Below are 17,095 nucleotides of genomic sequence, written 5' to 3'. Positions count from 1 at the left end.
CTGGAACTCTATCGAAGGGATGCCACACCATTCTTCCACAATAAATTCCATCATTTGATGTTTTGTTGATGTTAGTGGAAAACACTGTCTCAGACGCCGATCCAGAATCTCCCATAATGTTCAGTTAGTTTGAGATATGGTAAATAAGATGGCCATGGCCTCCAGAGCCTTCAAAGTGTTCACACCCCTTTCCTTTTTGTACATTTTGTTGTGTTACAGCCTGAATTTTAAATGGATTACATTTAGATTTTGTGTCACTGATCTACACACAATGCCCCATAATGTCAAAGTGGAATTTTGTTTGAACATTTTTGAAAATAATAAAAAATATGTAAACCTGAAATATCTTGAGCCAATAAGTATTCAACCCCTTTCTTGTGGTTGCCTAAATAAGTTTAGGAGTAAAAATGAGCTTAACAAATCACATAATAAGTTGTATGGACTCATTCAGTGTTCAATAATAGTGGTTAACATAATTTTTTTATAACTACACCATCTCTGTACCCCACACATAACTATCTGTAAGGTAGTAAAAAAGAACACTAAGGTAACCTGCCTAAATGACTACTGACCCGTAGCACTCACGTCTGTAGCCATGAAGTGCTTTGAAAGGCTGGTCATGGCTCACATCAACACCATTATCCCAGAAATCCTAGACCTACTCCAATTTGCATACCGCCCTAACAGATCCACAGATGATGCAATCTCTATTGCACTCCACACTGCTCTTTCCCACCTGGACAAAAGGAACACCTATGTGAGAATGCTATTCATTGACTACAGCTCAGTGTTCAACACCATAGTGCCCTCAAAGCTCATCAATAGGCTAAGGACCCTGGGACTAAATACCTCCCTCTGCAACTGGATCCTGGACTTCCTCACAGGCCGCCCCCGGGTGGTAAGGGTAGGTAACAACACATTCGCCACGCTGATCCTCAATAAAGTGGCCCCCTAGGGGTGCGTGCTCAGTCCCCTCCTGTACTCTCTGTTCACTCTCATGACTGCACGGCCAGGCACATCTCCAACACCATCATTAAGCTTGCCAATGACACAACAATGCTGCTACTCTCTGTTGTTCTCCTTTATGCATAGCCTGATCACCGACAACGACGAGACCTGGCCTTGTGGTGCCAGGACAACAACCTCTCCCTCAACGTGATCAATACAAAGGAGATGATTGTGGACTACAGGAAAAAGAGGACCGAGCACACCCCCATTCTCATCAACGGGGCTGTAGTGGAGCAGGTTGAGAGCTTCAAGTTCCTTGGTGTCCACATCAACAAACTAACATGGTCCAAGCACACCAAGACAGTTGTGAAGAGGGCACGACAAAACCTATTCCCCCTCAGGAGACTGAAAAGATTTGGCATGGGTCCTCAGATTCTCAAAAGGTTCTACAGCTGCACCATCGAGAGCATCCTGACTGGTTGCATCACTGCCTGGTATGGCAACTGCTCAGCCTCTGACCGCAAGGCACTACAGAGGGTAATGCGTATGGCCCAGTACATCACTGGGGCCAAGCTTCCTGCCATCCAGGACCTCTATACCAGGCAGTGTCAGAGGAAGGGCCTAAAAATTGTAAAAGACACCAGCCACCCTAGTCATAGACTGTTCTCTGCTACCACACAGCAAGCGGTACCGGAGCGCCATGTCTAGGTCCAAGAGGCTTCTAAACAGCTTCTACCCCCAAGCCATAAGACTCCTAAACATCTAATCAAATGGCTACCCAGACTACTTGCATTGTCCCCCCTCTTTTACACCGCTGCTACTCTCTGTTGTTATCATCTATGAATAGTCACTTTAATAACTCTACCTACATGTACATATTACCTCAATTACCTTGACTAAACGGTGCCCCCGCACATTGACTCTGTACCGGTACCCCCCCTGTATATAGTCTCACTATTGTTATTTTACTGCTGCTAATTAATTACTTGTTACTTTTATTTCTTATTCATATTTTTTTTTAAACTGCATTGTTGGTTAGGGGCTCGTAAGTAAGCATTTCACTGTAAGGTCTACACCTGTTGTATTCGGCACAACGTGACTAATACAATTTGAATTGATTTGATTTGAAATGTCAAGCACAGATTCAGCCACAAAGACCTGGGAGGGTTTCAATGCCTCACAAAGAAGGGAACCGATTGGTAGATGTGTAAAAGAAAGAAAAAAAAGCAGACGCTGAATATTCTTTTGAGCATGGTGAAGTTATTATTTACATTTTAGATGGTGTATCAATACACCCAGTCACTACAAGATAAATGTGTCCTCCCCAACTCTGTTGCCAGAGAGGAAGGAATCTGTTTAGGGATTTCACAATGAGGCCAATGGTGATTTTAAAACAGCTCCAGAGTTTAATGGCTGTGATAGGAGAAAACTGAGGATGGATCAACAACTTTGTAGTTACTCCACAATAATAACCTAAATGACAGAGTGAAAAGAAGGAAGCTTGTACAAAACCAAAATATTCCAAAACATGCATGCTATTTCCAACAAGGCACTAAAGTAATACTGCAAAAAATGTTGCAAAGAAATGTACTTTTTGTCTTGTATAAAAAGCATTATGTTTGGGGAAAATCCAACATTACTGAGTACCACTCTTCATATTATCAAGCATGGTGGTGCTACATCATGTTATGGGTATGCTTGTCATTGGCAAAGATTCGTTTTTCAGAAAAAAAACAGCTGTCAGCACCGGCAAAGTCCTATAAGAAAACCTGGTTTAGTCTGCTTTCCAACAGACTCTCAGAGACAAATTCTCCTTCCAGCAGGACAATAACCTAAAACCCAGGGCCAAATCTACATTGGAGTTATATACCAGACGAGATTGAATGTTCCTGAGTGGCCTAATTACAGTGTTGACTTAAATCGGCTTGAGAATCTATGGCAAGACTTGAAAAGGGCTGTCTAGCAATGATTAACGATCAACATGACAATTTTTAAAAGAATAATGGCCAAATATTGTACAATCCAGGTGTGCAAAGCTCTTAGAGACTTCTCCCAAAAATAATCACATCTGTAATTGCCACCAAAGGTGCTTCTACAAAGTGTTCACTCAGGGGTGTGAATACTTACGTAAATTAGGTATTTCTGTATTTGCAAACATTTCTAAAAACATGTTTTCACTTTTTCCTTTATGGGGGAATTTTGTGTGGATGGGTGTTTTTTTTTTATTTTTATTCAGGCTGTAATACAACAAAATGTGGAATAAGTCAGGGGGAATGAATACTTTCTGAAGGCGCTGTATGGTTTACGTTGTTTTCATGCTCACCAAACCATTCAGTGACCAATCGTGCCCTATGGATGGGGGCATAACCATGGTAGCCAAAATACCGGCATGCCCAGCATTTCTATACATGACCCTAAGGGATGTTCATTGCTTAATTAACTCAGGAAACACACCTGTGTGGAAGCACCTGCTGTCAATATATTTTGTATTGACAGCAGTGTTTCCATTATTTTGGCAGTTAACTGTAGTAACTACAGGTCATCAGTCAACATGATTGCTAGTCATTTTCATTCTACATGCCATATTCTATTTTTAACATAAGCATTAAGTACTCATAACTTTAGTGCAGAAAATGATCAGTACAATTTTAGTACTGCAAGTTCGTAGAAAATTCTGTTTTAGTCATTTAGATATTAGGCTACTTAAGAAATAACGTGACTATAAGAAAGGAAGTATATAAAAGTAAAAGTACCGAATAAAAGTACTGAATAATTGTTTTGGCTTGTCTCATGTTTTTGACTGTTCCCTCTCTCATGCATTGTTATGAGTGGGACGACTGGGGTGTGGGGATGGGGTGGGAGCTGAAGGGGTGTGTGGGGGGGGGGGGGGGGTCTCTTGGCTACTTGTGGCCTTCACTACCCAGGCACAAATCAAACAGGGATGTGGCTATCAGAGTGACAGATGAACAATACTCCCCTTTTCCCAACCCCTGTGAACACCCCGATCCATCACGTACGGGGAAATTAATTCAATTCATCAGCTCTCTGTTTCCTTCAGCCTCTTAATACCACCTGATATTGCTCAAGGGATCCAGCCTCATAACATGTATATGTATTTGATCTGGGGCCAGTCCTCTCACAACCCTGAATTAAAACCTTACTATCACGCTGTGTACCGATACACCTCGCTCCAACCTGCCAATCAGAATATACTTCTGATTATGATCATTAAGAGGGGAATCTAGACCATGGTGTGAAAATGGATTAGAGGGAAGGAGAAACAGGTACTGATTGTTGGTTGGTGTCTGATGCTTTGCCATGAAAATGGTGCTATGCTTTTGTATACAGGTAACTCTAAAAATAAAGGTAACACCAACATAGTGTCTAAATAGTGCATTGGGCCACAGGGTCAGATTGGTCATCTGGCAATTCTGGAAAATGCCAGATGGGCTGGATCCGTTTTTTTGGGGGTGGGCAGCTCAAAATTGACACATGCACAAATATATTTGTTACATAAAAAAAAGATGACATGGCCTGTTAATTTTTTTAAATTATGATTATTGCGCAATTTCTCTGTTATACTAATCTATAATGAGCCTGATCAATGGGCAACGGCCAACCCCCCTACCAAGATGGGCCAGACCAGTTTTCTGATAGGCTGAGCTGTCAGGCAAACTCACATTCAAAGTCAAACACGGCATCAGCAAAGAGACCTGCTCCGATTGTGTCATCAGTTACACAGCCAAAGGGAAAGGGTGCCTACGTAGAAAGACACATTCTACATTGTCACCTTACTCAAAACGGCCTGTTTTGGACAGGTAAAACCATGATTTGGTCAAACAGTAAAGTGCATTATCCTCATGCAATGGAAGTGTCTGCTTTGCTGGGGCATGCTGCTGTGATGAGCGAGCCACTCTCCTCTCCCCCCATGCAAAATTACTTCTGATCATATTACATTTCAAAATGTAATTGTGTGAAAAACAGCTTTAGAAGCTTTGTCCTTGAAGAATCGATGGTTTCAGCTTTCTGTAGGTATAATATATAATTTATTGACAAGATATTTATGACTGAGAAATGGAGGTGCGTGCACGCAAAACGCACAGCAGCCACTGCGAGGGCAAAGGCCTATACTGTAGTTCTCAGGGTAGTAGCCTACAACCTTTTTTTAGGACATGACATTTACTGGATGTGAAGATGTAATTCATCTCTATTGAACAAAAAACTAGTCTGGAAATTTCAGAGTCCTATTTTAACAATAATATATAGCAATTATAGTCTAATAGTCAACCCGAAATGTATGTCAATCACTAGAATAGGCTCATCAAAATACAGTGAGCTCCAAAAGTATTAGGACAATGACAGTGTTGTTTTGGGTCTGTACTCCAGCACTTTGGATTTAAAACACAACGACTGAGGTAACTGCAGACTGACAGCTTTAATTTGAGGGTATTGTCATCCATATCAGGTGAACCGTTTAGAAATAACAGCACTTTTTGTACAGTCTTATCCCACCATTATAGGGTAACAAAGGCTTTGGGACAAATTCACTTGTGTAATAAAGTAGTACAAGTATTTGGTCCCATATTCATAGCACTCAACATTTACATCAAGCTTCTAACAAGCTGCATTTGCAGTTTGTTTTGGTTGCGTTTCAGATATTGTGCCCAATAGAAATGGTGTCGAGTCACTTATTGTACATGCTTTTAAATACTTCGACATTCATGTGGACAATACCATTACAGATAGTCCTGAATTAACCGTGAATGGAGAAAAATATCATACCTCAAAGACATGCTAACCTCACCACTACAACAGAAGTTAACATTTTTGGGAGAGTATGATAGTCATGCCAAGTCGTTCTCACGCTTCTTAAAGCTTTATGAATATGATTACTCAATTTTGGGTCTGACCAAATCATGGAATAGTCCCACCAACTAAGTTAGTGGCACCAGTGGAAAACATGTCTGGAGCCCTGTAGTAGTTGACAGAACAAGCTGAGACAGAGTCAAACAAAATGACTAGAGCAGAAGCACAGTTCTGGTGGTGAGTTGCAGCTCGTGTTTTACATATTCGTTTTAAACTAGCTGGTTAAAAATTAAAAAAAAATCATGTCTTGTCAGTTGCTCTGGTACAGAAATTGATGAGACGCTATGCTGTACTGCCAATGTGTGTCAGCACTACTGGCTGTCTAGGTAGGGTCAGGGTGAATGTGTAGGGATGGGGTGTTTGCCTGCCGAGGGGGGCTGAATTATTGTCCCAGTCCGTCCACCAGAACAGCATAGCATCATACACCAACAATTTCTCCAGTCTAGATTAATTTCTCCTTCCACTAACCCATTTTTTTGTGGTCTAGATTCCCCATGAATTAGCATAATCAGAACTATGGTCTGATTGAGAGGTTGAAGAGAAGTGCATGTACACAGTGTTAGTAAGGTTTTAATTCAGGGTTGAGAGGACCAGCCCTAGATCAAACACATGAGGCACCCTTGACCAATATCAGGTGGCATTAAGAGGCCAAAGGAGACAGCTGAGGAATTGAATTAATCTTCCTGTATGTGATGGGGCATTCACAGGGGCTGGGAAAAGGGGGACATTGTTCATCCGTCACACCAATTGCCCCTTTCCTCTGATTTGTGCCTGGGTAGTGATGGTCTCATTGATACTACCACAGAGAGCACACCACATGTTAATGTGACCCCTGGTGGTATGCAAGTGTAGATCAATGAGTGTGTCCTAAATGACAAACTACCATCCCTAACATGGGAGATGAACATAACTACCCAAAGGAACACCTTTCTGACCGCCTGGAATCTCCTAGGTCCAGATTTCAGATGCATTGTGGCATATAGAATTCCCAGTAGCAAGCAGTTCACTGACAAGTCAGTGAATTGCAAGGCCCTCTTGTGGACATTTCATGTAATCTATTTACACATCAGTATAGGACTTCACAAAGGCAGGAGGAAACGTTTATGCAATCATTTATTGTCAAACCAATCAGAATGGAAAGCAAATGTTAACATTTTGTTAATAGGTCTCTGCTGGGCCAGTAGCCTATTCTACCACCCCTCCACACACACATGTAGTAGCCCACAGACAAAGCTCCCATAGCAGTCAGCAACACTAGAGGGACCACCAGTAACAAAAGCCAGACTGAAGACACCTTCAGTTCACCTGGAAAAAAAATAAATACATTTTAATTGAGTCAATGGCCTACTTAGACCTTACAAACAAGGCTAAGCAATAATATGGCTCGTAAACATACCTCAAGTCCAGGGATGGAAGATCTCTGTACGCCTTATTACCCGAAAGAACAAATTGAAATACTGCTAGCTTTGATGAACTACCCTTTGCATCCTCATGCTAGGCGAAAGTAGCCAATTGGATTACATGAAAATGCAACGCCTAACATTGGGGTAGCTCTTATGGAATCCAATGGGTTGTTATAGCCTAACTTCAGCTAGCGCGAGGACAAAAATAAGCAGTATTTCAATCTACAATGTGTCAGTTTGGATTATAGAGTTGTCTTCCATCCCTTGATTTAGGTATGTTGAGACATATCCGGGGCCACACTGACAACATTATGGCAGCCGAGCATTGACCCAAGGATTCAGGGGTGTAGTCATTAGGCCAAACAGTTGCAAAGAAGTACAGTGGACAAATTAGGTCCCTTCCTGTTCATTTAAGAAATATTTCACAACAGAATGAATACACCACAGATGTACTCCTGGCCCTCAGATCAAAACAGTTTCTATACAAACTCACTAAAAGGTGATTACTGAATGAGTGAGAGGACATCAACTCACCTTGTTCCTCTACACCAGGAGTCTCATCCGAGTCATAGGGCTGCAGCTCATCCGAGTCATAGGGCTGCAGCTCATCCGAGTCATAGGGCTGCAGCTCATCCGAGTCATAGGGCTGCAGCTCATCCGAGTCATAGGGCTGCAGCTCATCCGAGTCATAGGGCTGCAGCTCATCCGAGTCATAGGGCTGCAGCTCATCCGAGTCATAAGTCTGTGGAATCTCCACAGAGATGGTCCACTGGTCTACACTGTACCTTAATTGTGGAATTCCTAGAGGTAGTGGAGGGAAGAACAGAGCTGAAACAGGTCAGAGGCACACCTAACTTCACTGCTTTTTGTAAAAAAAAAAATTACTTAGATTCCACATTAGCAAAAGGAAAATGAACACAAGCTTTAAAAATGGTAAAGCCAGACTTAAATAAACATTAAGCAAGTTATCAAATTGGTTGACATACCTGTTTGGGCCACAGTTGTGGCCACAAGCATCAAAACCATAGCACTGTGGATAAGCAACATAATTCTGACTACATGCCTGCACTCAGGCCACCTGGACTTTTTATGTGAGTAGCTAATGCAGTTAATCAAAACAATTGCTGTCAGCTGTGGAACGCTTACTCAATCAGGACAAATTACTAACACTAGTTTAACTCGTTGAGCTCTTTCATTTGATTGGTTTTGACAGTGGCACTCTAGGCATTTTATTGGTTAATCTCTGTTGTGTTGCGTTGTTGCAGTACAATCTGCAGGGAATGAAAGAGGTGACTGCACCATAGAGATAGAGAACTCTGTATCTTTGTATATGTGCCATTGAGGCTATCTCCATTTTGAAGTAGTACATTTTCTTCTTCAAGACTGGCAGATCCCTCCTGATGAGCCGGTTGGACATGACTCCAACAGGGTCACCAAGAGGGATCAGCCAATGAAATTGGAAGTCCCACCCAGTTGACTACATTAACATCGAGGAAGCCATCAATGGCACGCCCCTGCTAACATGGCCTTTTGGCCACTAGAGACCTCTAACATTCTCCATTGACTGCACATATTTTTCTAAATGCACCCAATGTCGTTTAAAATGAATGCAGAAATTTGTCCAACTTGTTAGACCTTAGTGACTAACCCCAAACACTCAACAATATCTCTTGGCAAGAGTTATCACTCATAATTCTCCAGAGGAATGCTACTGAGACAGTTCTGTGCTACTTGTTGCCAGTGAGTGTGTTGTCATAACACATCCATAGTTACTCCTTTTTTCTGACACTGCAGCATAAAAGGAATGTTATGCTGTGATATGGAAAATTTTGATTTTGAAAGTTAAATTCCTCTCTGCAACAATGTTTTGGCTGTGTATGAAGGGTTGCCCATTCATTAAAACAAAGAATCTTATAAACTGTTAAAATATGTAGAACATTGTTTGCACATACCAATGCTTGAGGAAAGAAATACGGAGACATTGATTCATTCATTTATACAATATAGGATATGTCGTTTTTCTAAAGTATATTTAAAAACAGTTTCAAAATAAGGGAATAACTAGATAGTGGCACATTACAGTATATCTTTCAGTTTCAATGATAAATTACTATATTTTGTCAAAGAAAATATGTTTGAACTTTTTTTCATACTAAAGAAAATGTCAGATGTTTTCAGTAGCTGGTTTGAAAACATATTTGAATGTTAAGGCTAAAACATTGGAAATAAAACATGTTATAAAATAAGTGTCTCTTAAAAATGTTAAATCTTTGAGGAAAATGCTGTGGAAACAACAGTTAAATATTCCCTTATGTTTCCAGCATGAAAAGAAATACATTAAAAAATGACATTGAAATACAGTATGACATTTGATTTTGTGACTATGTGGACAAATAATCTGAAAGAGAAAACGTTCACAAACTATCCCAAAGCTGTTGTGTTTTGGTGCCTTTGGCTTTTTCACATTCACTAAGAATTAAACAATATATAACAAACACAGAAATTGACTTAACAAAATGTAAATAACAATTATTGCTGAATGTTAGTTCTGGTGTATGAACAATTGGCAACATTTCCCAGTATGTCACATTAATTTACACATTCCAATCGCAATTCCCATTTTTGTATAAGATGACTTGGTTTTGTTGCATAGTGCAGCACAGCAATGTATACTGATGGGTAGCCTTGGCAATAATTACAGTATTTTATGCATAATCGTTTCATATGCTTTCTGCATAGGCCATGTTACACAACTATTACAATACCTTCTATACCTAAAATGTCACCAAAGGAACTGAAACTTTAGCGCTAACAAAAACTTAACATATATTCTGTTGAACTCAGTATTGAATGACAAGGGGCAAAAAAGCTCTGAGGTTAATCTCAAGACTGAACATTGAAAAGTGCATCACACTATACTCTGTCAAGCTTTATTCAAAGTGACAGACAACTATGCATTGTCATTCTTTCTGTAATAAACAAAAAAACGAAGATAAATGTTTACTTGTAATGAAAATAGGCTCTCAATGCCAGGTATGATGACACTGCCCCGAATGTTCCCTGAATATGGCTAACAGCAAGAGCTACCTGGATACACACCCAGTGGAGGTCTGAACATGACCAGGTGGGCACTGCAGGCCAGTAGTAGCCACGGATATTCAACTCCAGTCCTGGAGGGCAACACTGTCTACAGGATCTCTATTCTCCCTGATACAATGTAATTGACGGGCCGAAGAGTCCTAAGTCCCCCTAACTTGGGAGTTGAAAATAAAAAGATGACAATAGGGTTGAAAGAGAGGGGCATAGACAACTGTGGACTCTGGAGGACTAGAGTTGAGTAACCCTGCTGTGTTGGCTTCACAGTGATGTTAGTAGAGTGATCAGCAGAGGTTTCAGCTGGCCTGGGAGGAAGTCCTGTCTGGGTCAGAAGGTGAACTTCCTGGTAGAGCTAACCTGTCCAGGACAGGCTACAGGATGGATGTGGTCCTTATTAGTTGTGCTATAGACTTATTAGTTTTCCTATAGACTGACCGTAGACCTTACGGAGGCTGGAGTCCAGTAGGAAGTCCACTCCCCTGTGGAGCATAGAGACAGAGAAGGGCTTTAGGGTTTGAGGATAGCAAGGATGGGACCTCACCTCAGACACTGAAGACCATTACAATTTACAAAGCCACTTATGAACACAGAGTTCCATATGTTGAAAGAATAAAGGGGGAACATTTGTTAATAAAGTGTCCTGGCTCCCTACAGCCATTACCAAGTGCATATAGGCCGATAGATATGGATTTAACTATGCACTCACTGCGAATGGCCATACTCCGTGGGTGCGTACACAACAAATTGGCCAGCGTTGATTTTTCAGTGTAACATTTCTAGTTTTGATTAAGAAGTTAAATTCACTCTGTAAGAGTGAAATTAACACTCAGTGGTGTAAAATAACCCCCAGTTTTGGTGTTAATAACCAGAGTTATTGTTTTACACTTTGTAGTGTAAAACAGTCCCATCATTATCATATTTCCCAGCATGCTCTACTGCAGCTCAATTCTTTTTAGGATTGTTTTTAATATCTGGGATTTTGTAGGTACATTGATTGATTGATGGATTAATCTGATGCTGCACAAAGATAAATAACATACAGTTTTCTAACTAATCCAATCAGTTAGATAGATTTATTGCACCCGTTACTGAAATGGTTGTTCCAGTTTAAATGGCTTAGGTAGTCTTTTTTTTAAATCAAGTTTCCTAACCCTGACTCTCATTCTGAATGCAGGTGAATAAAAATTCCAACTGTTGAATATCCTAACTCTGGATTGATTCCAATAGGAATTACGCATCACTTTGCAAGCCAGCACATTGTGACTTGCAGGCCTGATATGGCCTGTAACCCAGGAATTTCCGAAAACTGTTAGGGTAAAATTAGGGCATCGAAATAAGGCTTTATGATATACAGTTGAAATCGGAAGTTTACATACACTTAGGTTGGAGTCATTAAAACTCGTTTTTCAACCACTCCACAAATTTCTACTTTGTGCATGACACAAGTCATTTTTCCAACAATTGTTTACAGACAGATTATTTCACTTATAATTCACTGTATCACAATTTACATACACTAAGTTGACTGTGCCATTAAACAGCTTGGAAAATTCCAGAAAATTATGTCATGGCTTTAGAAGCTTCTGATAGGCTAATTGACATCATTTGAGTCAATTGGAGGTGTACCCGTGGATGTATTTCAAGGCCTACCTTCAAACTCAGTGCCTCTTTGCTTGACATCATGGGAAAAGCAAAAGAAATCAGCCAAGAACTCAGGAAAAAAAATTGTAGACCTTAACAAGTCTGGTTCATCCTTGGGAGCAATTTCCAAACTCCTGAAGGTACCACGTTCATCTGTACAAACAATAGTACGCAAGTATAAATACCACGGGACCAAGCAGCTGTCATACCGCTCAGGAAGGAGACGTGTTCTGATCCTTTTGTTGGCCATAATGACCTTTGTTATGTTTAGAGGAAAAGGGGGATGCTTGCAAGCCGAAGAACACCATCCCAACCGTGAAGCACGGGGGTGGCAGCATCATGTTGTTGGGGTGCTTTGCTGCAGGAGGGACCTCATAAAATAGATGGCATCATGAGGCAGGAAAATGATGTGGCTATATTGAAGCAACATCTCAAGACATCAGTCAGGAAGTTGAAGCTTGGTCGCAAATGCGTCTTCCAAATGGACAATGGCAACAAGAATACTTCCAAAGTTGTTGCAAAATGGCTTAAGGACAACAAAGTCCTTGGATTGGATTGGCCATCACAAAGACCTGACCTCGATCCCATAGAAAATTTGTAGGCAGAACTGAAAAAGTGTGTGCGAGCAAGGAGGCCTACAAACCTGACTAGTTATACTAGCTCTGTCATGAGGAATGGGCCAAAATTCACACAAATTATTGTGGGAAGCCTGTGGAAGGCTACCCGAAATGTTTGACTCAAGTTAAACAATTTAAAGGCAATGCACCAAATACTAATTGAGTGTATGTAAACTTCTGACCCACTGGGAATGTGATGAAAGAAATAAAAGCTGAAATAAATCACTCTACTATTATTCTGACATTTCACATTCTTAAAATAAAGTGGTGATCCTAACTGACCTAAGACAGGGAATTTTTACAAGGATAAATTTCAGGAATTGTGAAACTGAGTTTAAATGTATTTGGCTGAGGTGTATGTAAACTTCCGACTTCAACTATAGGTAATGCAACATTTACTGTATAGGCTGTATTTCAAAGCCATGCAAGATACTCCGGTTGTAAAACAGTGGAGTCAATACAGGAAGTTGGAATTTCTCCGCTTTTCAGCAGAGGCCTTTTGCTTTCAAAACAGTGTTTTTCCCACAATCGCATGTTGTCTGCTGTTTGAACTGCTGTTCCTGACAGCCGCGCAACTCCACAATCAGCTGTTTGAGAAAAGCTGTGGGCTGCCCAAATTGTAGGTTTCCCGGCTGAACAAATTGCATTCAAGTGATAAAACAAAAACAGCCATTTTTTATTTTTTTTAGGAAGCCAATAACCTGTAATTTCTAAATAAATGTAATGCATACCAGGGGTGGGGAAGTCCAAAGGGATGGCAGAAGCAGGGAGGGGGAATCCCTCCCATCCCCCTACAAACTGAACCCTGAATATACCTCTTCAATGACACCTCATGGATTGAGATAAATAAGAATGGTGGCTACACATCTAACATTACATAAAGTAGGCTACCAAGCCTAAAAAAATTATTACATTATCTATTACAGAAGCAAAGGTGTGTGACTCCTAATATGACACTTAAATTGATGCATACATTTTAAAAAAGGGCATGATGTTAATTAAGATGATGTGGGAATTTTTCATTTCAATGGACTGGCACACACACACACACACACAGGCAGGCTGAGACATTTAACTGCAAACTAATACCTTGGCACACTTGGGCCATAAACATCGAATTGCAAACGTCCCTAAGTACACACTCATCCCCCCTCTCACTCGCAGAGTTTCTCTCGCTCTACCTCCTTTCTTTCTCACACACGTTTATCATGCTCTCTCTCTCGAACATACACAGTCCTTCACTGCCTCTGACACATACACTGAGTGTACAAAACATTAAGAACACCTTCCTAATATTGAGTTGGGTCATGGACTCTACAAGGTGTCGAAAGCGTTTCACAGAGATGCTGGCCCATGTTGTCGCCAATGCTTCCCACAGTTCTGTGAAGTTGGCTAGATGTCCTTTGGGTGGTGGACCATTCTTGATACACACGTGAAACTGTTGAGTGTGAAAAACACAGCAGCGTTGCAGTTCTTGACACAAACCGGTGCGCCTGGCACCTACTACCGTACCCCGTTCAAAGGCACTTAAATATTTTGTCTTACCCATTCACCCTCTGAATGGCAAACATACACAATCCATGTACATTTCACCTGGATTCATTATGTTTTGTACACTCGGTGTATATCTGGCACACATGTACACACACACACACACTAACCCCCCACCAACACACACACTGACCTGTCGATAGGGTGGATGATGAAGGGAATGGTGGAGAGGGGCAGGTGCCTGGTTCTTCCTAGGAGGTAGAGAGAGGCAGCACACACGGTTGATGGTGAAGCCTGGGATAGCGACCGAGGCCAGGGCCTGCCATACATAACATGTCCACCACTGCTGCAGCTACCTTGGTTCTCTTCCCTGGGTTGTCACCATGCTCCTACAGAACAGGGATAGACAAAGACAGGAGTATGACATTGTATGCTTCAGACCACTATGTTTCAGTGTGGGAATTAAGTTTTGTTCTATGAAACATGCTCTATGGATTTTCTGGAAACGTTCCATTTTCCTTTGGCATGTGTTGAAAAAGACGACGTCATTTGGCAGTACTCAGTGTTTTCTTCATGTTTGGAATCTCAAGTTCATAATATAAATGCTTCACAGGGCAATAACTGAAAAGGTTGAATACATTCCATGACCCCTTAAAATAATGGTAGTGTACATCAATATAAATGAAGACATGGGGTATGAACGAAAGGGGATACCTAGTCAGTTGCACAACCGAATGCATTCAACCGAAATTTGTATTCTGCATTTAATCCAACCCCTCGGAATCAGAGAGGTGCAGGGGGCTGCCTTAAATTGACGTCATCGTTGGGGGTTAACTGCCTTGCTCAAGGGCAGAACGGCAGATTTTTCCACCTTGCCGGCTTGGGGATTTGAACCAGCAACCCTTCGGTTACTAGCCCAACGCTCTTAACTGCTAGTTTACCTGCCGCCCCATGAGACCATAAAGCTTTGCTTTTACAAAAAGTCCTTCCTTACCACAGCAGCCTTCTTCCCCTTGTCCAAAGCATCAGCGGAGACATACACGGTGGCAACCGCATGTGTGGCCCATACAGCGCTCACTGGCACCAGGGCACGGAAGGCCTCCCCCACCTCATTGGCATAGCCTGTCGGCACAAGATTACATGCCAGGGTAAGATACGAGCGCAATAAGGCTTTAACTGCCTCGCTGTTGTGAGAGGCCTCTACACAAATCATAGCCAACCCTCACCGGAGGAGAGTTGGGGAGGTAAAACATTGTATTAGAATAATAATTCAAATTTCCCTCTTGGACCTCTGCCATATAAAGGGGGGTACATTAATATAGACTTTTGTTCAGTGTTCTGCTTAGCAGCAATAACCCCCCTGACACAACTCTTTCCCTAGAACGGGCGGTGACCTTCGGAGCAATATGCACCGTCTGCTCCAACAGGGTTGGAATGACTAATAATGCCCTTGGTCTGTCATTAGAACGCAGCTGTTGGCTGCTGCTGAACTTGTACTGCCACCCTGTGGGCAAACATTAGGCTAACGTTAGATCCGTAGGCCTTTTTTTAATTTAACCGTCATTTAACCAGGTAAGCCAATTATGTATACATTTGTATCTACAATGATGGCAAGAGGCCTCATGTGGGGATGGGGCTGGGATTAAAAATAAATAAAATAGTAAGACAAAATGGACAACACAGACAGAAGACACATTTTGTACCATGTGTTGCTGCCATGCTATGATGTTGTCTTAGGTCTCTCCTTATTTATCTAACTAGGCAAGTCAGTTAAGAACAAATTCTTATTTCCAATGACGCCCTACCCCAGCCAAACCCTAACCCCGACGACACTGGGCCAATTGTGCACCGCCCTATGGGACTCCCAATCACAGTGTTTTATGATCCAGCCTGCAATCGAACCAGGGTCTGTAGTGACACCTCTAGCACTGAGATGCAGTGCCTTAGAGCGCTGCGCCACTTGGGAGCCCGGGAAGCGTTGTGGTGTCTCTTGTTGTGATGTGTGTTTTGTCCTATATTTTTATTTTATTTTTGCCTTTTGGTAGGCTGTCATTGTAAATAAGAATTTGACTTTAACAGACTTGCCTAGTTAAATAAAATTAAAAAAACACTAGCAACAGCACAACTGCATTATTGGTTAAGGGCTTGTAAGTAAGCACCTGCTGTTGTATTCGGCACAAAATACAATTTACATATACAATTTCACTTGAAATACAACAGCAAACAATGCAGAATGTCGTCCCCACGAATGACGCAGCGCCCCCCGTGGATATCTATGGCAAGACATAATTCACCCACGTTTCGTCAAAATCCTGCCAGTCAAACAGATCCAGAAATAAACATGTGCCCGTTATAGCGCCACCGTGTGGTTGATATGAATGTTCTCGCATATGTTGAGTCTTGACAGTGTTTGCAACGTCTACCAAATTGAGTTACAATACGAACATCCTTGACTGATTTATATGCATTTATGTGGCAGACCACAAAACTGTTTATTAGGTACTAGTCTGGAAAATATTGCACTGAGAGATCTGTGGTCTGCCAGATAACATGTGAAAGTTCATACAAATCGGTCATTCGGTGCCAGAAGATTTGCGGTTTATGTGTTTTCCCCCCACCAAATTCAAAATGGCGGAAATCAGTGCAAGTTTGCCGGGTCGCTATGCCAAGACGCACCCAAGTTTCGTCAAAATCAGACCAGTGTTGTCTTGAGATATCGCGTGTGTCCAACTTACGAACAGACAGACCCCTCTCCGATTTAGTGGTCGATAGCCACATGGTACCTTACATAAGGCAATGGAAACTAATACCTCGTTGATTCTAGTAGTCACCCGATATGTCTCAACAACCTGTTCATGTATGTGTCCTTTGAACTTTACACAGGTTATACTTGTGATAAACCTGGAGTTACATTAAATGGGATAGGGGCACACTTTTAAAAATATTTACTTTTGAGCGAGAATCTGTCAAACCTTCGTAAATTCGCTCTGGCTATCTACTCCGACTTCAGAGCATATTAAAGCGTCATTAAAT

The 17,095-nt window shown here is 41.5% G+C and overlaps 1 protein-coding gene across 1 annotated transcript; it reads right to left on the bottom strand.

Moving 5' to 3' along the window:
* Positions 1-9,155: 9,155 nt before the first annotated feature.
* LOC106563346 (mitochondrial fission process protein 1) lies at positions 9,156-16,840 on the bottom strand. Its single transcript, XM_045688888.1, is given in 6 exon segments — positions 9,156-10,792; positions 14,256-14,339; positions 14,341-14,396; positions 14,398-14,451; positions 15,057-15,184; positions 16,798-16,840. Coding segments are annotated over 6 exon segments (441 nt in total). The 3' UTR covers positions 9,156-10,716.
* Between the last annotated feature and the right edge of the window lie 255 nt (positions 16,841-17,095).

Source organism: Salmo salar, chromosome ssa11 (assembly GCF_905237065.1).
Source record: "Salmo salar chromosome ssa11, Ssal_v3.1, whole genome shotgun sequence".
Classification (NCBI taxonomy): Eukaryota; Metazoa; Chordata; class Actinopteri; order Salmoniformes; family Salmonidae; genus Salmo; species Salmo salar.
This window is presented reverse-complemented; position numbering and strand designations above follow the sequence as displayed.